Source organism: Bos grunniens, chromosome 20 (assembly GCF_055505025.1).
Source record: "Bos grunniens cultivar Pamir isolate PY7600 chromosome 20, Bosgru_T2T1.0, whole genome shotgun sequence".
Lineage (NCBI taxonomy): Eukaryota > Metazoa > Chordata > Mammalia > Artiodactyla > Bovidae > Bos > Bos grunniens.
The window spans coordinates 71,578,729-71,604,886 of NC_141184.1; the positions used below are offsets into that span (position 1 = coordinate 71,578,729).

General features: G+C 39.7%; 1 protein-coding gene across 1 annotated transcript; it reads left to right on the plus strand.

The window, feature by feature from the left end:
* Nucleotides 1–2,655: 2,655 nt before the first annotated feature.
* Nucleotides 2,656–26,158, plus strand: PANK3 (pantothenate kinase 3). The gene is made up of 7 exons (XM_086362273.1): nt 2,656–3,140; nt 9,291–9,643; nt 13,798–14,051; nt 16,020–16,196; nt 17,148–17,271; nt 21,956–22,081; nt 23,456–26,158. Exons 1-7 carry the CDS (start codon nt 3,113–3,115, stop codon nt 23,504–23,506), a joined length of 1,113 nt encoding a protein of 370 aa, XP_086218399.1. The 5' UTR covers nt 2,656–3,112; the 3' UTR covers nt 23,507–26,158.

Below are 26,158 nucleotides of genomic sequence, written 5' to 3' on the forward strand. Positions count from 1 at the left end.
ATTTTCCTTGCAGCTCCTGCACTTACTCTGCCAGGATGGGTGCTGAGGACATGCTAGGGAAAAGAGAAAATGCAGTGAACCCGACAGCCCGAGGGAGGGATTGGGGCCAACAGCCGAAGGGGCTGCAGAAGATTCTGGCCAGAAACTGAAGCAACATGACCTTTCAGTTTCAGTAACACTGGAGAAAACTTAAAAGAAAAACATAGTGGAACTTAGCTCCTATTAGTCCTAAAAAAGGGATATATGTTAATGAACTTTAATTCAGAGAGGGAAGAAATCTCAAACAATTGTTTCATTTTACAGATGAGTAACTTGAACCCAGAGAGGAGCAAGGACTTTCCCAGGGTCATACAGAAATTCCAAGGCTGATCTAAGACTAGAATTCTACTTGTATTTGAAAGTCAAGTGTTTTTCTCACACGTGACATCACAAATGTAAGCCTAATGTTAAAGCTAAATTAAACTAAGCCATCCATGTATGGCCACAGAAACTAGCAAAAGCCTGTATCCAAATTCCTGTGACTCTCATTTCCAGCTCACTTTCCTTCTGGTCCATGGGCAGCCTATCACAAGGCAAAGGTGTCACTTCCCTTTTGACTTCCAAGCTGATGCCACAAAATAAGGCCCGAACCAACAAAAGATGTCTGTTGGTAGACAACAGTATGCACACTAGGCTTAAGCAGACAGTGAATCATATTAGATAGTGAACACTCCTTGGAACCATGTCAAACCAGAAGTCATGGCTCTCACTCAAAAAAAAAAAAAAAAGTGGGAAAACAGGACTATTCTGTATAGAATTCTGCATTGCAGGTGGATTCTTTACAAGCTGAATTATTAGGGAAGATCACCTCAGGGGTGTGTGTGTGTAATGGGGGGTGGGGGAGGTTAAAGTCTACTACTCAAGGTTCTAAGTTACCAGGTCACATATCTGGGAGCTCAGAAAAATGTATCTACTAAAAATACACATAAAAATATATTTCTAAATAATAAACGTGGAAACAGGGATCAAAATAACAAAAGATAAGGAACTGCAAAGCACCAATCAGACCTGGAATCCAATTCTAAGTAATTACCTTGGACAAAGAGTCTAGATATTTAACCTTTCTCCCTTATCTTTACAATAAGCATAATGATGGCAATAAAAACACAGTCATCCTTTGCTGATCACTTCCTATTGGACAGATAATGAGGTAAGCATTTTACATGCCTTCTTCCATCTCAGCCCTCATCCCTATCCTATTTTTTAGGCATTATTATTCCCAAGGAGCGGAGAAGGCAATGGCACCCCACTCCAGTACTCTTGCCTGGAAAATCCCATGGACAGGGGAGCCTGGTGGGCTGCAGTCCATGGGGTCGCTAACAGTCGGAGACGACTGAGCGACTTCACTTTCACTTTTCACTTTTCACTTTCATGCATTGGAGAAGGAAATGGCAACCCACTCCAGTGTTCTTGCCTGGAGAATCCCAGGGACGGGGGAGCCTGGTGGGCTGCCGTCTACGGGGTCGCACAGAGTCGGACACAACTGAAGCGACTTAGCAGCAGCAGCAGCATTCCCAAGGAGAGTCAAAGAGATGAAGTAATTTGTCCACATTTATAATCAATTTGTAGAACCAAGAAGTGAACAAGTTTGAATTTTTAATCATTATATTTCAAAGGGTGATAAGGATTAAACTTAAGTTAAAATTTAAGAAAAGCAACTTGTAAAGTGCTATCTCTTCGTATCTGCTCCCTAAATGATGGTTTGTGTCCCTTCCAGTTCTTATTCACAATCCTTGTCATAATCTCCACAAAGAAGGTGCAGTAAGGCTCAGTCCTCCATTGCCAACTCTCAAATCATTTACTGCCACAATCACTAAATTCCTAATCAGCTAATTGGGGGAGGGGAGGCCAGGAGAAGACCGTCCCCCGCAAGCTGTCCCTTCCCATTCCAGAGGACTCAGAACCTAGAAGGCACAGGGGAAGGAGTGCAAACAAGGGTATTTTTTTCTCTGGGAGTTAGTCTTCCCTTTGGAAGAAGGGAGCTGAGGGGACATGGAACCACAGCAAAGGGCGCCTTCTCTGCAAGTGACAACTTCTCAGATCCTGTCTCTTCTTCAAAATGAGTGATAAATAATTGCACACACTTCACAAAGATACTGAATTAAATAATTCCCCCAAAGTGCTTAGCAGAGTGCGCATGACTGTTGGTAGAATGGTTACTGAATGGTAAACATTCAGTAAATGGTACTTATTATTGTTATTGCCATTACTATGACTCCCATCATCATCCCAACTCCAGCATTCGAAGTGTCTATTAAGCCAGCGGATTTCTTCGTGAATAACTTTAATTTACAAATGTATTCAGCGGCATTTTTTAAAGAGCGACTCTAGAGCCCTGTACTTATAGCGTTTTTTCTGGCACACTGACCACATTTTCTGCCTCCAGGGGAAGTCTGCAACTTGCAGGACAGCCATGACAGCACCAGCAAAGAGTTCCTTCCCCTTCTCTCTCCCCTGCCGGGCGAGGCTAGCGAGTTGGACTTCCGAAGCCCGCCCACATCAGTCTCCATTGGTTGCCTCGTCGCTGGCGTGATTAAAGCCCCGCCCCCTTCTCTCTGGGACCACTCTGAGGCCACCTCCGGAAGGGCAGGGGCCTCGGAGGAGGGCCCGCGATGCATCCTGGGTTTTGTAGTACATCTACAGGACTGTAGCCTGAGAGTGGGTCCTCGCCACTCGGGAAACTACAATCCCCAGCAGCCGGGCGGAGAGCGGAGGGAGTGGGGGCTTGCATCACGTGGGAGCTGGGCCTGGGCGGGCTGGTTCTCCGTGCGGCGGCGGCGGCTCAGGGGACCGGGGCCTTTTGTTTGGAGCGGCGGCGGGGGCCCCGGATCGGCGAGGCCGGCGGCCTGCCCCTACTTGCTCGGTCCCGGCCGCCCCTCGAGGGGGTGGGGGGCCGCCCCTTGGGCCGGGCCTAGCTTTAGGCGCCGCCGCCCCGCCCTTGGCCCGCCCAGCCCGGCCCGAGGGGAGGAACTGGCCCGGCCTCCCCGCGCGGCCCAGAGCCACCTCTGGAGTCGTAGCTACTGCCCTCCGCGCGCCGGACTAGAGGCTACCCCTCGCCCCTCAGGCAGACGCCATGAAGATCAAGGATGCCAAGAAACCCTGTAAGATGGGGGTTTGGGTTCGTCGGGTTGGGAGAGCACGTCAGGCCGCGTCTCGAAAGCCCTTGGCCGGGCGGCCTGCTTCGAAACCGGTTGCTCCCGCCGGCACCGCGCGGGATGGGGGCGGAGGGACGTTTTCAGCACCAGGTTCCAGGCTCTCTTCCCATCCCCCTAAGCTCGGCTGGCGAGCACTTGCCGCCCCCCCTGGCCTTTTCTCGCACTTCCTCCCTGAGATCTGGGAGGTGCAAGCGGGAATTTTGGTTTCGGGGTTTGGCAGGCAAGATTAGAGCTACCAGTCCGCGTTCCCAGTTTCCTCTGAAGTAAAGCTGCAAACTGGTGGTCACGGCTGTCAAATTGCGCGGGGACATTCATAACTTTTTTTTTTTTTTTAATCTCTGAGTTTTTTGCTTGTGTCCTTGAAATCCACGGTTCCCGGGAGTTGTCACTGTTGTTACAATTAGAGCTTTTAAACACACGTGCGTGTAACCTGCCGGTGGGTGATTACCATAGTGTGTTTTTATTTAGAATGACAAATAGTTCTTCGTTGTTAAAAGAGCAAAACTACCGGTATTCCCGCCACTCAGAGCAGACCTCTAAGAATGTTTTGGTGACTACTCATATAGAGATTTTTTTAAGACTATAGAGCATGTACGTAAAATTTTTTCCCCTATATTTAAAGAGAGTAGGTCGCTTTTATTTGCTTCCTTTTATTTTTAGACTATTTAAAACTTCTATAAATGCCTTATTTAATCACTCAGCCATTGTCATACTTGAAATCCATTCTTCAGGGCCACTAGGAATACGGGATGCATGCTTCTGTCTTAGAAATGTATTGGTATTTTGCCACTTTACAGTGTCATTTGATTCTCCTAACAGTTCTAGGAAATCTCTTGCTGTAAAAACGGAGCGCGATCTTGCCTTTTACCGCCCCTCCGGTTTTTTGAAAACCTCCGTGGAGAGTCAACATACCAAAGCTCTCTGAAATCTGCTTATTGTCATTTAAATGTGAGATAATTTAGTTTTAATTTAATGCTGAGGAAATTGAACTTACTGGGCACCAGAGTAACTTTTCCGAGGCTGCACCGACCTACTCTATGCTAAATAAGGTTCGATGCCCTCGGGCTCCTGACTCAAAGTCCTTCGTTTTTTTTTTGTTTTTTGTTTTGCACCTGTAGGGCATAGTCTGAATACTTAAGGAAGCACAAACCTTTCTGATCTGGTGGTTTTATCTGCCAACTAAAACACGTTTTTTTTTTGTTTTTTTTTTAATGTTTATTTGGCTGCTCTGGGTCATCATTGCAGCTGGGTCTCAAGTTTCCCAACCACTGGTTGGACCCTGGCCTGCTGCATTGTGGGTGCAGAGTCTTAACCACTGAGCCACCAGCGAAGTCCCCTAAAACATTTTTTAAACAATGATTTTTTTTAAAAGAATGGTAGATAAAGAGTTCTCCTTCATCAGTGTATACAATAGTGATGTGAAGGCTTTAATGACAGTAATATAGAAACACTTCTAATTTAACATTTGCTAAATCAAATGAATCTTAAACAGATGCTGTAAAGTAGAACAGTTGGACATCTTCCTTCAACACATACGTTTTCTCAGCCTGTTTTAGAATTTCCATTTAGGAAAGTGAGTTTAACCTTGACAAGCATATATTCTGACCCCGTGGTATTTTATTTTTGCCACAACAGTTTGATTACTTAGATTGGGCAAACTTGTAATCAGGTGTGGATGCCATCTCTGTCAAAGGTGTTTCATATTTAGCAAAGATGATAATTTAGAGTTTATAAAATAAACAGGTTTGAGGACTAATAACCTATTTTTATATGTTTATTTTTTTATCTTTTAACTTTTTGTAGTGGGGTATAACCCTCTGACAAAGTTGTGGTAGTTTCTGGTGCACAGCAGAGCAGCTCGGCCATTCTCCCCCAAACCCACCTCCCATCTAGGCTGCTGCATAACGTTGAGCAGAATTCCATGCCCTATACAGTAGATCCTTGTTGGTTATCCATTTTAAATACAGCAATGTGTATGTGTCCATCCCAAACTCCCTAGGAATCCCTCTCCCCCTTCCCTGGCAACCATAAGATCACCTAGTTTTTTAGAAGTAATTTACTTATTACTACATTGTGGTACGTTGTGAGACCATTAATTATGCTGAAAAAGTCAGTTAATATGATTTAGAAGCCTGAAATAACATTGCCAGTTTCTAATATGCAGAAGATGACTTTAGGTCTACTCAGTTCTTTACAATAAATATAAAGAACGTCTTGTTTTTGTGCCGTGGTAAAGAAAGTATTTCAACTATGAACTGTTGTGGATAAATACATACATACATACATATATATATATATATATATCTATCTGGAAAGTATTATTTCTTTTCTTTGTTTTTTGGCCCAAGCTGCGCAGCATGTGGAATCTTAGTTCCCAGACCAGAGATGGAACCCTTGCCTCCTGCATTGGGAGCTTTGAGTCTTAAGCACTGGACTGCCAGGGAAATCCCTGGACAGTATTTCTAATGTTTCAAACCACTCGGGTTAGCTAAAGAAATATTTATTTTGTTTTGTTTTGAGTTCTTGTGTAGGGCTTCTTTCTTTGATTATAACTTTAGTGAGCACCTGGTATGTAAGGCATGTGTCCATGCGTTGCGTTGTTTACTCCTTAGAGGGGCACTAATAACTCACAGAGTGTGTCTCATACTAGGTAAGCAAGTGACTTTGGTGTGGCACACTTCCTTAACAGATAAGTGTTAGAAAACATTGGGTTTTTTGATGCATCACTAATAATATACCAGCTTATAAACCACATGCATGTATTTAAGCAGAAAAGAAGAAAAGGAATTCATCCTCTAGATTGTATAACTAAAGGGTGAGCATTTGAAATTGTGTATTTAACTCCAGGGGAAGGATGAAGTGAAACATTAATGCAAGTTTTTTGCTAAAACCAAAACGATGGCAATATTTGCTTTACCTTTACTTGTGTTCTTCACTCTACTTAAATAATAGGTAATAAAGGTCTCAACAGTGGTGGTCCTCTGTATCTCAGCTCATGTGACTTTCTAAGTTAAGGGTCAGCCTTTGTTTTGGTTACCTGTATGGCATGCAACATGATTAACAAGGTGATAATAAAAGTTTTATATATAAAGGAATTCCCTGGCTGTCCAGTGGTTAAGATTCCGGGCTTTCACTGCTGTGGGCCCATGTTCTGTCCCTGGTTGGGGAACTTAAGAGCCCACCTGCTGCAGGACAACTAATCCCACACCCCGCTGTGAAGACCCCGGACAGTACATCCCCCCGCCCCCGCCCCGTTTATATGCATATTATAATGTGGTGCGGTATAGGCTTGTATGCGTGCTTTGCTGATCCAAGCAGTCAGATACCTGAAGGTTCTGTCAAGACCAGAGAGGAGTATGTAGCATATGTGTGCTGTTTGCTTCTGTGTAATTTGGCCTGTTTATAAACTGAGTCACTACTTAGGAAGAATCACTTCAAAGGGATGGTAAGGTGCAGTTGAAGGTGATAGTTTCTGATATCCCCTGAGATGTAACTAATTTATCAAAATGGGGGATATCTTCTGAAGCTTGTCTGAGGAATTATAATACTGAAGGTGTGAAAATGGTTTATTTTCTTAGTCTGTCTGAAAACAGCACTTTTATTTGGAATGATTCTTGGGAAGAGTGAAATGCCTTTTATTCAAGAACTTGAGCCATATCTGGAATTTACTAGTGCACGTGTCCAGTTTAGAATTTTGTTCCTTAAAATAATCCACTAATGTTTTGAACATTTTCAGCTTTTGCCTTCTCTTTCTGCTAAAGAACAATTAAATCTAGTTTGGCATAGTATCCCTTTGGGCAAAAATCTACATGGGGCCAGTCTCAATTAAATAGCTTTTTAATGCTTCTCCCCTACCCTTACCAACACTTAAGGAAAGACCAAACTTTTATTTAGTTAGTTAGTTTTGGCCACACCAAGCAGCTTTTTGCTTTGCTTGGTTCCCCAACCAGGAATTGAACCCTGACCATGGCAGTGAAAGCTGGGGATCCTAACCAGTAGGCCACTAGGAAACTCCTGCACAGCTTGTTTGGAAATGAACAGTCTGCCCTTGTGGCTAGAATATCTTCTGTTTAATTATCTGAAAACACATTCAGTTTTCTTCTTTTGCATACATAATCTGCCTGGTAGGTAGCACTCTGCTTAAGGTGGTTCTGGATATTTTTGTTACTTATGGGGGACTGATAGAGCAGTTCTCTTGGGCTTAGGTCAGAAATAGAGTAGAAGCTCCTGTTTTTTGGAGGGTCACATAAACAGATCTTGAGAGATTCTAGGAAATGCTCAAAAGACTGGAGAAGGTAATGTTTATTTGCCATCATCAGAGGAGTTATTTATATTTATAGATTGTGTATTTTGTTCATTAGATGTGTATTTTGGTTCTTTTTTTTTCCCCCCACCTTGACAGTGGAGAGTTTTATTCCCAAAAGAATGAGAAATGCTTAGGCTATATGTAGGAAGTAGGATGCTTTTGTACTGTAACCTACTTTTAACCTGTCCCTAGGCTAGAAGCAACAAAGCTATTGATAGATTTGCCTGATTTCTTTAGAAAGTGATATTTTTCTTACCTCTTGGAGCTATCAGTAGGCCTGTGGTTGTACTTAACTTTGTAGTTTTATTGTAAGTAAATAAACTTTAATTTCGTGGCCATTCTCCCTCTCCCTTTGGTTAATGACAAAGTAACCAGCTTAAATATTTGCTTTAATGGCAATGGCAGTTAGATCACTTGCTAGAATGAAAGGAGTGGATCATAATTAAGAACATGTATTTTCTGTATTCTGATGGCCTCCTCCATACTTTTTGAATGGTGATTGATTCTCTGGCATAAGGAAATAAATTCTAGAACTCTGCTGAACTGAAGGGATCTCTGCAAGAAAGCAGGGAGCTATCATGTTCTAGTTTGTATGTTATGGTTACTAAAACATCATGTTCTGCATTATAGCGTCTCCAGTTACCCCTCCTTTAAGAGCTGACTCTATTTTTTTTACTTATTTAAGATGGCCTCCATTGCTAGCCACCTGACAAAACAGAGAAAATTTAGTTTCTTCAGCATCTTAGTTGTTTATACAAATCTATAGGTGACAAGAGCATAGTGCCTGAACAGAGAAATGTACAGAATCCTTTCTCATTGAGTTGATGTTCCCAGTTTCTAACGGTACACTCATACCAAGTAAATATAAATGCTGAAGAAACAGAGTGGAATTTTAGAGGGAACTACTTACCCTTGACAACTTATGCGTAATGAACTGTTAAATACCTGCTGTTAGGCATTTTGTAATCTATGTATCTTAACTATGAAATTAGTTTTTGTTCACTGTCATGATGATTAAGATCCCAGAGAAGAGAAAGAGACCTTAAGGAAACTAAGGTTTTGACAGGTTAGTGGTTTCTCCAGTGTCAAACAGCCCAGTTAGTAAGAGTACCAAGTCCCAAATCCAGATGATGCTCCCTACCCGAGTGTGCCTATGTCCAGGTAGGTTTACCTTCAACGTTATCAACAGCTAATTTTTATTAACCAGAGGCCCTTAAAGAAGCCTAGTAAGTTTAATGGGCAAAGGAAAAAGTTTCTTATAAGGAGGTTCTTTTCTCTTGGGTTACTTGACATGATTCTAGACCAATTTTATTACATTAAAATCTTTTTAGAAACATTTTCAAAAGGTGATGACATACTACTATTAAGACAAAATTGGTCCTATTTTTTGTCTTAATCTCCTGGAGCACATGATAAGTATATAGTAAATGAAAAGAAATGCCTACTTGTGACAGGTGTGTGATGTATGGTTTCTGCCATACATCAGCATGGATTATCCATAGATATACATATGTCCACTCCCTCTTGAGCCTCCCTCCCACCCCTCTAGATTGTCACAGAGCAAGAATTAAAAGGTCCTTGGGATCCAGGAATCCTAGGTTTCAGGGTTTTTAGAAAATGCACAGAGTAACACTTTGAAGGGAAAAGGGTGAGTTGCACATGGAAGATGTGTCTTACCTCATAAGTTGACTGAGTGCATGGTTCACAGTAAATAAAGTTTGTGGTTAATTAACTAGTTCCTCATTTGTATTTCCAAAATCAAGATATATATTTTAATTTTTTATCCACAGCTTTCCCGTGGTTTGGCATGGACATCGGGGGAACTCTGGTAAAGCTATCATATTTTGAACCTATTGATATCACAGCAGAGGAAGAACAAGAAGAAGTTGAGAGCTTAAAAAGTATCCGGAAATATTTGACTTCTAATGTAGCATATGGATCCACTGGTATTCGGGATGTACACCTTGAACTGAAAGATTTAACACTTTTTGGCCGGAGAGGGAACTTGCACTTTATCAGATTTCCAACCCAGGACCTGCCTACTTTTATCCAAATGGGAAGAGATAAAAACTTCTCAACATTACACACGGTGCTATGTGCTACAGGAGGTGGTGCTTACAAGTTTGAAAATGATTTTCGCACAGTAGGTATTTCACTCAGAGGCAAAAATTGATACCCGTTCTCTTCAATTTTTAAAATATGGGGCCTGGTTTCTGTCTGGTATGTTCCTTGGACTGGTTCTCTGTGCTGATACAGAGGAAGTATATATTATTGACTTGCCCCCTTTTTTTTTTTTTTTAATTTTTATTAGGATATTTGCTTTACAGTGTTGTGTTGTTTTCTGCCATACATCAGCATTGATTCCCCATAGGTGTACATATGTCCACTCCCTCTTGAGCCTCCCTCCCACCCCTCTAGGTTGTCACAGAGCACCAGGTTGAGCTCCTCGTGTTGTACAGCAAATTCCCGCTGTCTATCTATTTTACATTGGCAAGGTAAAGAATCCGCCTGCCAGTGGAAGTGATGCAAGAGATATGGGTTCAGTCCCTGGGTTGGGAAGATCCCCTGGAGTAGGAAATGGCAACCCACTCCAGTATTCTTGCCTGGAAAATCCCGGGGACAGAAGCCTGGCAGGCTATGGTCCATAGAGCTGCAGAGTCAGAGGCGACAACACACACACAGTGCACGTGTTTCATTGGAGCTCTCTCAGTTCTTCCCACCCTCTCCTTCCCCAGCTGTGTGCACAAGTCTGCTCTATCTGTGTCTGTATTGCTACCCTGCAAACAGATACATCAGTACCATTTTTCTCGATTCCATATATATGTGTTAATACATGATATTTGTCTTTCTCTTTTTGACTTAGTTCACTCTGTAAAACAGGCTCTAGGTTCATCTGCCTCACTCAGTTCAGTTCAGTCACTCAGTCGTTTCCGACTCTTTGCGACCCCATGAACTGCAGCACGCCAGGCTTCCCTGTCCATCACCAACTTCCGTGTCCATTGAGTTGGTGATGCCATCCAACCATCTCACCCTCTGTCATCCCCTTCTCCTCCTGCCCTAAATCTTTCCCAGCATCAGGGTCTTTTCCAATGAGTCAGCTCTTCACATCAAGTGGCCAAAGTATTAGAGTTTCAGCTTCAACATCCGTCCTTCCAATAAACACCCAGGACTGATCTCCTTTAGAATGGACTGATTGGATCTCCTTACAGTCCAAGGGACTCTCAAGAGTCTTCTCCAACACCACGGTTCAAAAGCATCAATTCTTTGGTGCTCAGCTTTCTTTTTGTCCAGCGCTCACATCCATACATGACCACTGGAAAAACCATAGCCTTGACTAGGCGGACCTTTGTTGACAAAGTGCTTTTCAATATGCTGTTTAGGTTGGTCATAACTTTCCTTCCAAGGACATGGCTGCAATCACCATCTGCAGTGATTTTGGAGCCCAGAAAAATAAAGTTAGCTGCTGTTTCCCCATCTGTTTCCCATGAAGTGATGGGACCAGATGCCGTGATCTTAGTTTTCTGAATGTTGAGCTTTAAGCCAACTTTTTCATTCTACTCTTTACTTTCATCAAGAGGCTCTTTAGTTCCTCTTCACTTTCTGCCATATGGGTAGTATCATCTGCATATCTGAGGTTATTGATATTTCTCCTGGCAATCTTGATTCCAGCTTGTGCTTGCTCCACTGATCAAATTCTTTCCTTCTTGTGGCTGAGTAATATTCCATTGTAAATATGTACAACTTAATTTATCCATTCATCTTCGTGACTTAACTTTTGATTGGACCATTTAAAAACCTTTATACAGTGAGTAAAAATTGGCCAGAGTTGGGCCTGTTATACATAATATTTGGTAAAATCTGGTAAGTTTAGGAACTGCTACAAAGTTACAGTAGACATAGACTCCAGTGAATTTGGTAGTGTGCAAAGCCAGATATAAATGGGGCTTGAAATATTTGCATATTGTTATTCTGTGTTTGCCTGGTTTTTTGAGTATTGATCTAGTCATCTCTCCTAAGGACACCCATCTTCCCAGACTCCAGCTAAAGTCTGTATGTTTTGATTAATAGACACCTGAATGAAGTTCCTGTTACCCCTTTTTTTCTTGGGTTTTATATCATCAACCCCACCAAATTTGAATCTTGAAGTGGGGGGAGGGGGTCATTTGGATGTGGCAAGAGGATTATGCAAGTATTGATTTCTGTGCTTGTAGGGGTTTGCCAAGATTCCAGTCCTTCCCATTAGAACAAAGATTAACAAGTTGATACTTAGATTTACTGAAATTTGTTTTTCTTGAAAATATGCACACTGCTGCTGCTGCTAAGTCGCTTCAGTCGTGTCCGACTGTGCGACCTCATAGACAGCAGCCCACCAGGTTCCCCTGTCCCTGGGATTCTCCAGTCAAGAACACTGGAGTAGGTTGCCATTTCCTTCTCCAATGCATGAAAGTGAAAAGTGAAAGAGGACCATTTAAATATGCCTGTGAATTTCTCAAAGTCATGTAAGAAAAATCTATTAATAGAGCATAAATGATCACTTATATGGCTCACAGAAGTGAATACCTTGTAATTTGGGGTAGCTTAAAAGTCTATAAATTTTTACTAAAAATTTTTTTTTTTAGTAAAAAAAAATGATGAGTAGTACTGATTTGTATTCAGTTTATTGAGTAATCTGACCTTAAATTACATGAATTTGAAACCAGTTTGTTTGGATGTGTGATACTTAATGGTTGCCAGTGTTCTTGCCAAAAGGAGTGTCCTTGAAGCCACCTCTTGTCAAGCCATTGGAAATACTGGTATTCAAATTGGAGAGTTCTAATTTTTCTTAAAAGAAATATAAGTATTTTCTAGTGATGAGGTTTTATAATATTTGTTTTTGTTGGTGTTCAGTCATTTATTAAGTTAATATTTGAGCATGTAGTATTTATTAGGTTATTGTGCTAGACACTGAGAACTCAGCTAGGAATAAGACACAGACTAGGCTGTCAAAGAGTACAGTTTCCTAGACCACATGGTTAAGTGAATTACAAATAGAAGTACAGTGCATTATGATTAATACTATTGCTATGAAAAGAGATGCCATGGGAACTCAAGGAGGATACCTGATAAGTATCCTCAGGAGTGATACCTCATAAGTCCTTAGAGAATGGGAAAGCATTATCAAAGCTCAGATCTTTTATAGCAAATATAATCTACTCTTTACTAACCAAAAATGAATTTAATAATTTCACATTAGTACTGAAACTATAATATAAACATAGGAAATTAAGGTATAACTGATTAATTTTGTATATCGGTAAGTAGAAGTAGGTAGATTCTCTGGTAGGGTCACACGGGAGGGCATAATGAAGTAGTTAGATTTAGATGCTTGTATGGACATAGATTAGGGCTTTCCAGGTGGCTCAGTGGTAAAGAATCCTGCCAGTGCAGGAGACGCAGAAGACACAGGTTTGATCCCTGGTTCGGGAAGATCTCTTGGAGAAGGTAATGGCCACCCACTCCAGTATTCTCACCTGGAAAATTCCCTGGATAGAGGAGCCTGGCGGGTTGTAGTCTGTGGCATCACAAAGAGTCGGATAGGACTGAGCACCTGAGCACCCACTTATGTGTGTACATAGATCTTAATTTCTAAAGCCACACATGCTAGATCGATACAGTAAATTTTATTGGAGAATCAAATATGTAAGTGGTGTTGCTATTGTGATATATCACAAGATAAAGTTCCAAACAAAAGTGCAACACTTCTTAGTTTATATGACGGTTGCATTCCTTGTAAATTTAGGATGTATTTAAAACCGTGTAAAAAATACCTTGTACTTATACACATAGATAGATAAAACACTTGTTTACATAGGCTCAGGTTATTAAAAACATTTTCCTACTACTGTCTGAACAAAAATATCTGTCAGAATGTTCAAAGATAATGCAGAAAAAGGGTTAATTCTTTGTTTTGCACAACTGCCCGCCCACTCCAGATATCTGGTACCCCACCCAAGTCCCTGCCCACTAAATGTTAGTTTGATTCTTCCCTCCTCCCCATCTTGATGAAAACTAACATGTCCCGACAGGTTTTCAGAATGCCTCTAGAAGTAATACTACCACTCCTGAGAACCACTGGACTAAATGAAGCCCCTAAGAGATTTTGGGGCTTCAAAATCTCTTACAAAAGAAAGCAAGTAAAAATGCAGGGGTTGTAGCTGGTTTTGAAGTTTTGTGAAGTACATGAAAATTATATACTTAAGTATTTTGAGTGCTGTTCTTTGTTCACTTTATAAAACTTGTTTTGGGGTTTGTTTACAGATTGGAAACCTCCACCTGCACAAACTGGATGAACTTGACTGCCTTGTGAAGGGCTTGCTGTACATAGACTCTGTCAGTTTCAATGGACAAGCAGAGTGCTATTATTTTGCTAATGCCTCAGAACCTGAGAGGTGCCAAAAGATGCCTTTTAACCTGGACGATCCCTATCCGCTCCTGGTAGTGAACATTGGTTCGGGAGTCAGTATTTTAGCAGTCCATTCCAAAGACAACTATAAACGAGTAACCGGAACAAGGTGGTAGCATTTTTGTTCTTAGAGCAGCATTCATATTGTTTTATTCTTAGAAATTGTGAAATTTATCTATCTATCTATATGGTAGCTTCATCAGAAAAAGTGTATTATGCAATAGCTAGAAATGTAGAGTAAAAGTTGTAGTGTTGCAGATAGTACTGTTTTATAAGGCATGTGTGTAGACTCAAACTAAAATCATGAAATGTTTGTATTGGTTAGTGTCAGTTGTCATTAAAATTTCCATAATGAAGCATGAATTTTTATCTGGAATGATTCCAATAATACTTCTATTTTCCAAAACATTTTTCTCATTTTTATATAGATATATTTAAGCCTAAAGCTTACCACCTGCTATTTGATTCATAATAAAGTGCAGAGTATTTGGGGTTTCCCTGATGGCTCTGTGGTAAAGAATCCACCTGCCAATGCAGGAAACGTGGGTTTGATCCCTGATCTGGGAAAATCCCACATACTGCTGAGCAACTAAGCCCATGCACCACATTATTGAACCTGTGCTCTAGAGCTTGGGAGCCACAGTTACCGAAGCCTGCGCACTAGAGCCGGTGCCCCGCATCAGGAGAAGCCAGCACTGTGAACAGCCTGTGTGCCACAACTAGAGAGTGGACCCCGCCGTCCCCTCTGTGGTGTTGCCCATGCAGCAACACAGACCCAGTGTAGCTGAAAATAATAGTGTTTTTTTTTTTTAAGTTGAAGTATTTAGCAACCTTGTAATTAATTCAATAGGATGAATTTAACATGAGTTCTTACCTGGTGGCTCAGATAGTAAAGAATCCGCCTGCAATGCAATTTAGAAGAACCAGTTCAATCCCTGGGTTGGGAAAAATCCCCTGGAGAAGGGAATGGCTACCCACTTCAGTATTCTTTGCTGGAGAATTCCATGGACAGAGGAGCCTGGTAGGGTACAGTCCACAGGGTCACAGAGTCAGACATGACTGAGCAACTTTCTTTTTTTCTATAATACCTGAAATATAGATGTGAAATGAGATTTTTAAATTTACCTTATGATTCTAATATGTACTTCATCAACTTTTAAGGAAACTTGACGAAGATAGATTTTAGGATTCTTAAATTAGGTTGTTTTGTGGCAGCGAGGGTGTGGGAGTGGAAAACACTTTATTTTTTGGCCTCTTGGTGTAACGTGAAATCTTAGCTCCTAGACCAGGGAACAAACCCACGGCCCCTGCTTTGGCAGCACAGAGTCTTAACCACTTGACTGCCAGGGAAGTCCCCAGAAAAACTTTTAATTTCAATATAGTACGCCTATTTGAATGGTACTTAAATTTAATTAGTATTCTATTTCTATGGTGACTGAAAATCCACCTCCATTGTAACTCTATGCCAGAGAATTACAGGGAAGTATTACCTACTTAAGTCAATTCAAAAAGAAATTCAGTCTGTTAACTAGATTCCAACAGTGATTCAGGAGTAGAATCTGTTAGAAATTCAGGTGAGATTAAAGGAGCAAAGGTTTTGATTTTAAGGATTAGAGAAACATGATTTCATTTTATGAGCATATTCAAAGAGTATTAGAACCAAGTTAATTTCTGTCTGTAAATGATCTCACTGTATTCATTTCAGAGTCATGTAAATGTTTATGTGTTGACTTAGAGTTACAATTTTCCTTTTAATTTGTGTGGTGCTAACTTTTTTTTAAACACTCGTTTTTCACGCACACAATGACGTGCGTTTTCAGCAGTTACAGTGTGCAGTACCAGGTGAAGACAGAGACACAGAAGGTCTCCCATGTCATGTCGTTTCCACAACAGGATTTTTTTCCTTTGGTTTATTCTTTGATCTGATAAGTTTGGTTTTGCTTTGCATTTTTCTTAGGTTTAGTAAATGTTTTCTATTCATGTGTTTAACTGAATAAGTGAGTGCTCTATCCTTTTACATTGGAGAAAGAATGCAGTGTGTAAATGCAACTTACCACATTTTGTTTGTTTTCTTTAGCCTTGGAGGGGGTACCTTTCTGGGTTTATGTAGCTTGTTGACTGGCTGTGAAAGTTTTGAAGAGGCTCTTGAAATGGCATCGAAAGGTGACAGCACGCAAGCTGACAAACTCGTCCGTGATATTTACGGGGGAGATTATGAAAGATTTGGTCTGCCTGGCTGGGCCGTGGCATCTAGGTAAATTTAACATTTACACTGTAATTAAGCTTGCTTACTTAGGTTTTAGAAAGCAGTGTATCAGGAAGTTGTAAGGCGGCTTCCTTTTACCCAGTTCATTTATAAGTTTTGAATATCTGTGTGATTTCAAAATTAAATTTACATTACGAAGTCTCCCCTCAGTGCGCTGTAGGAAACTTCTATTCGTTCTTGAGTATCCGTCTAGTGTTTCTCTATGCAAATACAAATACATATCCTTATCCTCCTCTTCTAAAAGGTAACTTTTAGAAGATAACGTTAAAATGCCATTATATAGCATTTTATAGCATACAGTATACAGTTCGCTCCCCTTACCATGGTCCTGCACCTACACAATCAGCCATCCTCAGATTAAAAATATGTCCCGAAAGTTGCAAAAGCAAAATTTGAATCTGCTGTGCCTGGGCAGCTATTTACATAGTGCTTATATTGTATTAAGTAATATGGAGATGATGTATATATATATATATATATAGGTTATATGGAAATACTACATCATTTTGTACAAGGGACCTGAGCATCTATTGATGTTGGTGTCCAAGGAGGGTCCTGGAGCCAGTCCTTCATGGATAAGAGGGGTGGTTGTGTCGTCTGGAACAGCAGTATTTCCTAGTCTGTTTGCCTGCTCCCTTACCTCTCTCTCTCTTTTTCCGCCTCCGTCTTCCTCTTTGTCCTCCCTTTTCTGCGTCCCCTCCTTCTTCTCTCTCTTTCATGAATAGCTTCATGGTGTTTCATTGTGTGACGATCAGTTTGATGTATGTTTGGGTTGTTCCCAGTGTCTGCTATGTGCAGGTCCTTGGGTCATTAAGTAACTTTGTACATGTATACCTTATTTTGCACATGTGTAGATTTATCTGTAGGCTATAGTTCCAAAATGTATGAGCTGTTGCTTGTTAATCAGCAGATTTGATTTTGTTTTTCATTTCTCTGCAGTTTTGGGAATATGATTTATAAGGAGAAGCGAGAATCTGTTAGTAAAGAAGATCTAGCAAGAGCTACTTTAGTTACTATCACCAATAACATTGGTTCTATAGCACGAATGTGTGCTGTTAATGAGGTAAGTTTTTTTAATTACATGAAAAATGTGAGTTGGAGTTTTCTGTACATGTAGCAGGATTCTTAAGGAGGCCTCTAGGATTTAGATCTCTTAATCCATTAAATCCCAAGGTACACTAATATATATGTTACCTGCCCAACTGTGATACTTCATTTAAAGGAGCAGATCATTCAAATCGGAAATTAGGACAAAGAGATATTTACATTTATCCAGCAACCTTTTCGGAAATGTATGGCCTAAATATCTTGAAATCGTAAAAGAGAGATTCCCCCTAAACAGTAAAACATTTTGAGACAACTAAATCCTGAAAGTGTGGGTGCTTTGTGTTTTTTCTTCCTGTTAATGTTGCACTTGATGAGAACTTGGAGGTTCCTTGCTGCCCTCGGCTTCTTTACAGTGCTGCCTTGTTGCATATGGATCAAGCAGCATTGTACAGGGCTATGAAGGCGCTGAGGCTGCTCTGCACATGACATTTGAGTGGTGGACACGCACAGAAAGCATGTACTGCTGGGTTTACCTCATAATTGGTTATGTTTGTTAAAGAAGATCGTACAGTTCTGCCTTCATGTAGTAGGTGTATGTGCCCATTTAGTTGTTGTAAATATAGTTGGAAATTGTACTTTATGAAGGACTTCTTCATTTGTTCACTCTTTCGTTTATTCATTGAATAAATATTTGCAGAGTATCATTTGCCAGGTATTATTCTGGGCACTTGAGGTAAAGTAGTGAAGAAAACAAAAATCCCTGACTTTGTGAAGCTTACAGCTGTTCTAGTGATACAGTAAATAAGTAAATTGTTTAGTATTAGGTAGGAAATGCTATTTTTTAAAAAGGGAAAATTACAGACTTTCCTGGCAGGTCAGGTAGTTAAGACTCTGAGCTTCCATTGCAGGGAGTGTGGGTTCAATCCCTGGTCAGGGAACTAAGATCCTATATGCCAGGTGCAGCAAAAAAAAAAAAAAGAGAGAGAAAATTAAACAAATTAAACAGAATTGTGAGTAGACCAAAGATTGGCAGAGGACAAATTAAGTAATTAGGTAGTTAAAGGAAGCCTTTGTTGAAAATGTGACTCTTAGGCAAAGATTTGAATAAGGTGAGAGAATCATGGGTGCAGATCTTTGGGGATAGGGAGGCTCCAAGAGAGAGAACAACTATGCAAAAGCTTGAATTAATGCTCTGAATTATTCCAAATTTAAAATCAGAATTCTGTCTTTTAAGTTTCTTTATAACAGTGTAGTAAGTTAGTTGAGGGAGCTACTAGCAGGTGTTTTAACCTAAAGTTGGGAAATATTTCACTTTGAGGGGCTGACAGTAATCTGGGACCTTTTTTATTAGCTCTTACAGGTCCATTTTTACTGATGAATTAACAGTAATTAAGGCCATACACCACAAGACACCAAGTCACAGGTTCCGAAATACTGTGTTTAGTTGCTCTGTTACATCCAACTCCTGTGACCCCATGGCCTATAGCCCACCAGCTCCTCTGTCCATGGGATTTTCAGGCAAGAATATTGGAGTGGGTTGCCATTTCTGACCCAGGGCTTAAACCCTCGTCTCCTGCATTATAGGCAGATTCTTTACCACTGAGCCATTTACCACTTTACTACTGAGTTCAGTTCAGTCGCTTAGTCGTGTCCGACTCTTTGTGACCCCGTGGACTGTGGCATACCACACCTCCCTGTCCATCACCGACTCCTGGAGTTTACTCACACTCATCTCCATTGAGTCGGTGATGCCATCCAGCCATCTCATCCTCTGTCGTCCCCTTCTCCTCCTGCCCTCAATCTTTCCTAGCATCAGGGTCTTTTCCATTGAGTCAGTTCTTCGTATCAGGTGGCCAAAGTATTGGAGTTTCAGCTTCGACGTCAGTCCTTCCAATGAACACTCAGGACTGAGCTCCTTTAGGATGGACTGGTTGGATCTCCTTGCAGTTCAAGGGACTCTCAAGAGTCTTCTCCAAAACCACGGTTTAAAAGCATCAATTCTTTGGCGCTCAGCTTTCTGTATAGCACAACTCTCACATTCATACATGACCACTGGAAAAACCATAGCCTTGACTAGACGAAGCTTTGTTGGCAAAGTAATGTCTCTGCTTTTGAATATGCTGTCTAGGTTGGTCATAACTTTCCTTCCAAGGAATGAGTGTCTTTTAATTTCATGGCTGCAATCACCATCTGCAGTGATTTTTGGAGCCCCCAAAAATAAAGTCAGCCACTGTTTCACCATGAAGTTATGCGACTGGATGCCATGATCTTAAGTTTCTGAATGTTGAGCTTTAAGCCAACATTTTCACTCTCCTCTTTCACTTTCATCAAGAGGTTCTTTAGTTCTTCTTCACTTTCTGCCGTAAGGGTGGTGTCATCTGCATATCTGAGGTTATTCATATTTCTCCCGGCCATGTTGATTCCACCTTGTGCTTCTTCAGCCCAGGATTTCTTACGGTGTACTCTGCAAACAAGTTAAATAAGCAGGGTGACAATATACAGCCTTGACGTGCTCCTTTACCTATTTGGAACCAGTCTGTTGTTCCATGTCCAGTTCTAACTGTTGCTTCCTGACCTGCATATACGTTTCTCAAGAAGCAGGTCAGGTGGTCTGATATTCCCATCTCTTTCAGAATTTTCCACAGTTGATTGTGATCACACAGTCAAAGGCTTTGGCATAGTCAATAAAGCAGAAATAGATGTTTTTCTGGAACTCTCGTGCTTTTTCAATGATCTATTGGATGTTGGCAATTTGATCTCTGGTTCCTCTGCCTTTTCTAAATCCAGCTTGAACATCTGGAAGTTCACAGTTCACGTATTGTTGAAGCCTGGCTTGGAGAATTTTGAGCATTACTTTACTAGCGTGTGAGATGAGTGCTACTGTCCGGTAGTTTGAGCATTCTTTGGCATTGCCTTTCTTAGGGATTGGAATGAAAACTGACCTTTTCCAGTCTTCTGGCCACTGCTGAGTTTTCTAGATTTGCTGGCATATTGAGTGCAGCACTTTCACAGCATCATCTTTTAGGATTTGAAATAGCTCCACTGGAATTCCATCACCTCCACTAGGTTTGTTTGTAGTGATGGTTCATTAGGCCCACTTGACTTCACATTCCAGGATGTCTGGCTCTAGGTGAGTGATCATACCATTGTGATTTTCTGGGTCATGAAGATCTTTTTGTACAGTTCTGTGTATTCTTGCCACCTCTTCTTAATATCTTCTGCTTCTGTTAGGTCCATACCATTTCTGTCCTTTCTTGAGCCCGTCTTTGCATGAAATGTTCCCTTGATATCTCTAATTTTTTTGAAGAGATCTCTAGTTTGCCCATTCTGTTGTTTTCTTCTGATCAGTTCTTTGCACTGATGACTGAGGAAGGCTTTCTTATCTCCTTGCTATTCTTTGGAACTCTGCATTCAAATGGGTATATCTTTCCTTTTGTCTTTTGCTTTTAGCTTCGCTTCTTTTCACAGCTATTTGTAAGGCCTCCTCAGATAGCCATTTTGCTTTTTTGCATTTCTTTTTCTTGGGGATGATCTGATCCCTGTCTCCTGTACAGTGTCATGAACCTCCATCTATAGTTCATCAGGCACTCTGTCTATCAGATCTAGTCTCTTATATCTATTTTTCACTTCTACAGTATAATCATAAGGGATTTGATTTAGGTCATACCTGAATGGTCTAGTGGTTTTCCCTACTTTCTTCAATTTAAGTCTGAATTTGGCAATAAGGAGTTCATGATCTGAGCCACAGTCATTTCCTGGTCTTGTTTTTGCTGACTGTATAGAGACTGTACTGAGCCATTGGGGAAGCCAGTCAAGGGCATAGTTTTCACTATTCACAAATTCAGTATGCAAAAATGTATACTCTATTATTGTGACAGTAGATACAGATTTTCTGCAAATTCAAACATTGCTTTCTCCATCAGTGATTTTCTAGTCTTAGAGGTACCTAAGGAACCAAATTAAAGAGTGACTTGATGGGTTAGGCCGGGTACAGAGAATGCTGGAACCCTGGGAATTGGATGGCTATGCCAGAATTCCAGTCCGTGTTATCTCCAGTGCTAAAGATAAAGTTCTCATATTATTGCTGAGCATAAGCTGCAACATGCTGACCAGTTTACAGCTTTTTTAAAAAACACCTCTGAAATACTTTCTTTGGTTTGTCTCCTTTTGTCTCATCAGTAATGTTTCTCCAAATTACTTTCTTTGCTAGATGTATTATTTATAGCCATTTTCAATAACAAGTCTGTCTCTAGATCATTTAGCTAGAGACTTTCTAAACCATTTCTGTTTTGATTAGGCTTTAGTTTTTAGAGCAGGTTTAGGTTCACAGCAAAACCGAGTGGAAAGCCCAGAGTTCGCGTGCAGCCTTGACCCCACGGATGCACAGCCTCCCCCGCTCTCAGTGTCCAGCCCAGTTTGGTCCGTTTGTTGCAGTTGGTGAACCTCACTGAGAGTCCATAGTTCACTTCTGAGGTCACTCTTAGTGTATATTCTGTGAATTTTGACAAGTGTAGTGACTTGTCCTGAAATAATTTTTTAAGTGTTCAGGATGATGAAGGCATATAGCAGGAATGTAGAAGGCACTAATAAAAGGTAGTAATTGTTTATATTTGTAAATAGATGTAAATACTCATCTGTATTGTATTGTAAAATCTACCTGATAATTCTTTTTTCAAGTTATTTTCCTTCTTTTCTTTTAGAAAATAAACAGAGTTGTCTTTGTTGGAAACTTTTTGCGTGTCAATACTCTCTCAATGAAACTTTTGGCATATGCACTGGACTATTGGTCAAAAGGTCAACTGAAAGCGTTATTTCTGGAGCATGAGGTACGATAGGAAAAACCAAGTTTTGTGAATTTTAATAGCATGCTTTTGTATACAGGTTTCATATATTGTTCTTTGCCTGGTACTTTTAAAGTAAAGTATAAAAATGTGATTTACCTGAATAGTGTATGGTTCCCGCACTTCAGTTGCGTTCGGGGGTGGGGGTCACTGACACCTTGCAGGCTTCCCTTTAGGATGAGAATGTCACAGTTCTGACCAAGAGAGAGCAGTGTCAGATCTGTGAGCTCATTAAATTCTGGGACTGCTTTTATACTTAGTGGATTTGTTACATTGTTTTGTTTTTTTCTCCCTGAGAGAACAAATGTTAAATATGAACAGTAAAAATACATATATAATTTAGTAATGAAAATCTCTTTATTCCTCCTACCACAACCTCACCCCTACCTCCAGAGGTAACCTCAACCACTGTTGACATTTTTGGAGTTCATTCTTTAAGATTTTTTTTTTTTTTTCTTTCACTATACCCAGTTACTTTCTGACCTGGCCAAATACCAGTTCACAAAATGTTTTGAATTATGTAAACGTACCTTGAATTGGTTTGTTTCTGATCAGTTAGATACTTTATTAATCATCTTCATAATACAGATTCTGAGTGTCTGTTCTGCTCTCACGAGCTCCCATGTGTTGTTGCCGTAGCTCTTGCTGTACACGTGAGAACGGGCACTCCTGTGCAGGTCCACCTGGCATGCCCTGTGCTGTTGGCAAGCAGAGCCCCAGGAACTTTGTTCAGGAAAAGCAAGGAGAGCACAGAATTGCCATAATAGTCCAGGAAGCTTTAATAACTAGAAGTCACTGTTTATATATTTCAGAGGTCTATATCTTGAGAATACAGGCTTTAAGAAAAATTTTTTTCAGTAGCTGATAACAGATTGGTAGCTTTCTTCTTTTTTTTTCTTTATTTTTTTTCTTTAAGTGTATAAACATTTGTTAGAAAGTTAGGGAATTCCCTGGTGGTTCAGTGCTTAGGCTTCTGAGCTTCCATTGCTACAGGCACGGGTTTGCTGCAGGAACTGGGATCCCACAGGCTGTGGAGCAGCAGCCAGTAAATAAGCTTTAAAAAAAATAAGTTGTCTGTTCTTTTATCCCAAGCATCCATCCAGCTGCCTGTCAGCTGTTATGTTTGATTACTGTCATAAATGCCCTTGAAATCTTCAGGATAACAGAACATACACCTTTGCTTAAAACCCCTTGTTCCTTGCATTATAGCCACTACCTTTCTTCACACCCCGAGGAAGCCATCCTTTCTGAATTGATGTTCTTAAATAGATTATACCAAATATGTGTTTATAATAACGGTTAATAGTACATGCTAATTTAAAGCTGCACTACATGAATAATTGTTTTTAAATTATACAGGGATATTTTGGAGCAGTCGGTGCACTTCTTGGTCTGCCAAATTTCAGCTAAAGTATCAGGTTTATCTCTGCTAATGTCATTCAAGAGGATCTGAAAACCAGAGGCATTATTACTGAGTTATTTTTCACTGGGAACCAAAGGATAAAAGAGTAGCACTCTTCCTGTTGATTTTTAAATGTCAGAATGGTAAGCTGCTAAATGTTGCCATGTTAAAAAGAGAGCTCCAGTAACATGAAATATTTCTAATTGGATTGCTTTTCTTTCTGTATATAGCCAGTGTTAAATCCTTAAATGCAATACAGCCTCTGATGATTGAGCTTCCTCTCAAAAAGACTTTCTATTTATTTTATGTAGCCAGCATTGCAGTACTGTATGTTCAAACATGAATCTTAAAGTCTCAGAAATGTTTCACTCATGAAAATAATTGATTCTGAATATTTGTTACAAATCTGTTCTGTGTGTGTTTTGGTTACTAATACATGGATAGTAACATACCCTGTGTGGAATCTTACTGAAATGGCAATTAGAAATGATCGTTTTTATGTGATTTTAGAAATGTTAAAGAAATATTAATTATTCATTATTGTTTTCCAAACATATCTTCTCCCAAAAAGTGTGTTTATGTGATCTACCCCCAGAAGTATAAGCTCTTTCAAATGCCATAATTTAATAGAAATACTATTATTAAACATTACCTGGAATTTCAGAGTGAACCCTAGGAAATCACCACATAATTGGCGATACTGCATTTTTTGTATTTTGATTATCAGTACATTTATATGTTTATCAGTACATTTAAAAATGATTTTTAATTGGAGGCTTAATTACTTACTTGAAAATCTGTTCGTTGAGGTTCCAGAATGCTTCAAATGGGGCGTAGTTAGTTTATGTGTATTGGTAGGGTTCTGTGCTCTTTCTACACCACATCTATCTTAGGCCCAGAGTTAGCCATTTCTGTTTACTTACGTCTGAAGCATCAAAGCTAAAGACTTTCTTCTTTTATGAGCAGCAACAAAATCATTTATTCTAAATGGATGTTAAGGAAATCTAAAGGTCAATGGTTTTGAAACTGGGAATCTGAGGCAGTATTGCAGAATTATGAAAGGATCATTGTATATTCTGGTAATAAAAACATAGTTCCAAAATTTGTATATCCATTTGCCTTGGAATTCTATATTTTGAAGTCATTTTTAAATAATGCTATAAATTTTTTCAGATGTTTACTTTTGCAGTAACGTTTTGGAGATCCAATAATAGTTCAGCGAAGTTTTCTGAGACTGTTAGTGATGATTTTAGGTAGTTGAAAGACTTGGGGAAATTAGGAAAAAATAATTCACTTCCTTAAATTACATCTGGATGTAATCTGGATGTATTTTGAAAATCTGGATGTACTTTGAAGAGTTTAAAACTTGTTTACAGAAAGGAAGAAATGTTACAGTGTGTTTTTACAGTACAGTTTTGCTCCATAAAGAACAATTTTCAGTTGACTCTCAAGAGCTGCTTGATAAAGATATTTCTCAAGTTTTGCATTCAAATACTTAAAATTCAGTTTTTCTTTCTCTGTAGACATGAACATATGAATAAGAGTAATGTTCAGAGGGGAAAGCATGTGAAGGTAATTTTTTAGAATTTAGAATGTTTGGAACTTTGAATTCATTTCAGTCAGTGGTCATTTTGAAAATCTATAATGATTAAACATTTTCTGCTTAAATGTTTCCATTTTGTGACTAGATATTTCAGCCAAAAGCTATCTGTTTATTTTAGAATTTTGTGATTTGGGTATCTGTACAAAAAGATTTTGCTTTAAAATGATAGCTTTAAGTTTTACACTTGTGACAAATCGTATGTTAGCAGTTACAGGTTTGGGGCTGTCTTTAAAAGAAACGGAATGGTAAAAGTATATAAAATTTAATTTGATCAATACTTTGGTTAATTTGGGACTATGATTCATACTTTTTGTCTTTTGAACCTGAAGCTCTGCCTTCTAAAATGCATATAAAGTGAACGACTTGGCTTTTCTCTTGTATAGTCTAGAATGACTGGAATAACTAATAAGTATTTCTAATAAGAACATAGAGTTGTGATGAAGGCTGCCAAGATTCTAGTTTTTTATTACAATCCCAAGAAAATGCTTGTAAGCATACAGTGGTAAATAGGTTTGGTTCTAATCCCAGTCAACTTAATGCTGCAGAGCTCCTAAGTACTTGAACAGTGCTAATAGAAATCAATATGAGAAATCAATGTCTAGTAGACACATTTAAAAAATAAAAAGAAACAGATGAGATTCTTTTAAATTAAATATTTTTATTTAATGCAGTGTATGTTACCATTTCAACATGTAATACATTTAAAAAGTTACCTAGGACTTTTTTAAAGGATTGTTGCTACTTAGTCTTCAAAGTCAGCATATACTTCACACTTATAGCACAACTCAGTTTAACCTATTTCAAGTTTTCAGTAACCACATTTGAGTAGTGGTTATTGTACTAGTGTAGTTTCTGGAACTAGCTCTTAGAACTATGAATATGGGAACCTAATTTTTAAAAAACAAAAAGAGGGAAAAGAAGTACCTTGTTTGGCCTAGTTTATTTTACTCAGGCTGTATTTCTGACCATTCCAAAAATTATCTTACATTGTATCCTGCCATCTCATTATAGTATGTATCAGTCTTCTAATGATACTAATAAAATTACCCAAGACACA

Bases quoted from the DNA above. Each gene is read 5' to 3' on its own strand.
- PANK3 (XM_086362273.1), top strand. From the start codon at position 3,113: ATGAAGATCAAGGATGCCAAGAAACCCT. The intron at 9,644-13,797 runs GTAGGTATTTCA...GTTTGTTTACAG, and splicing joins TTGAAAATGATTTTCGCACA to ATTGGAAACCTCCACCTGCA. The intron at 14,052-16,019 runs GTGGTAGCATTT...TGTTTTCTTTAG, and splicing joins AAACGAGTAACCGGAACAAG to CCTTGGAGGGGGTACCTTTC.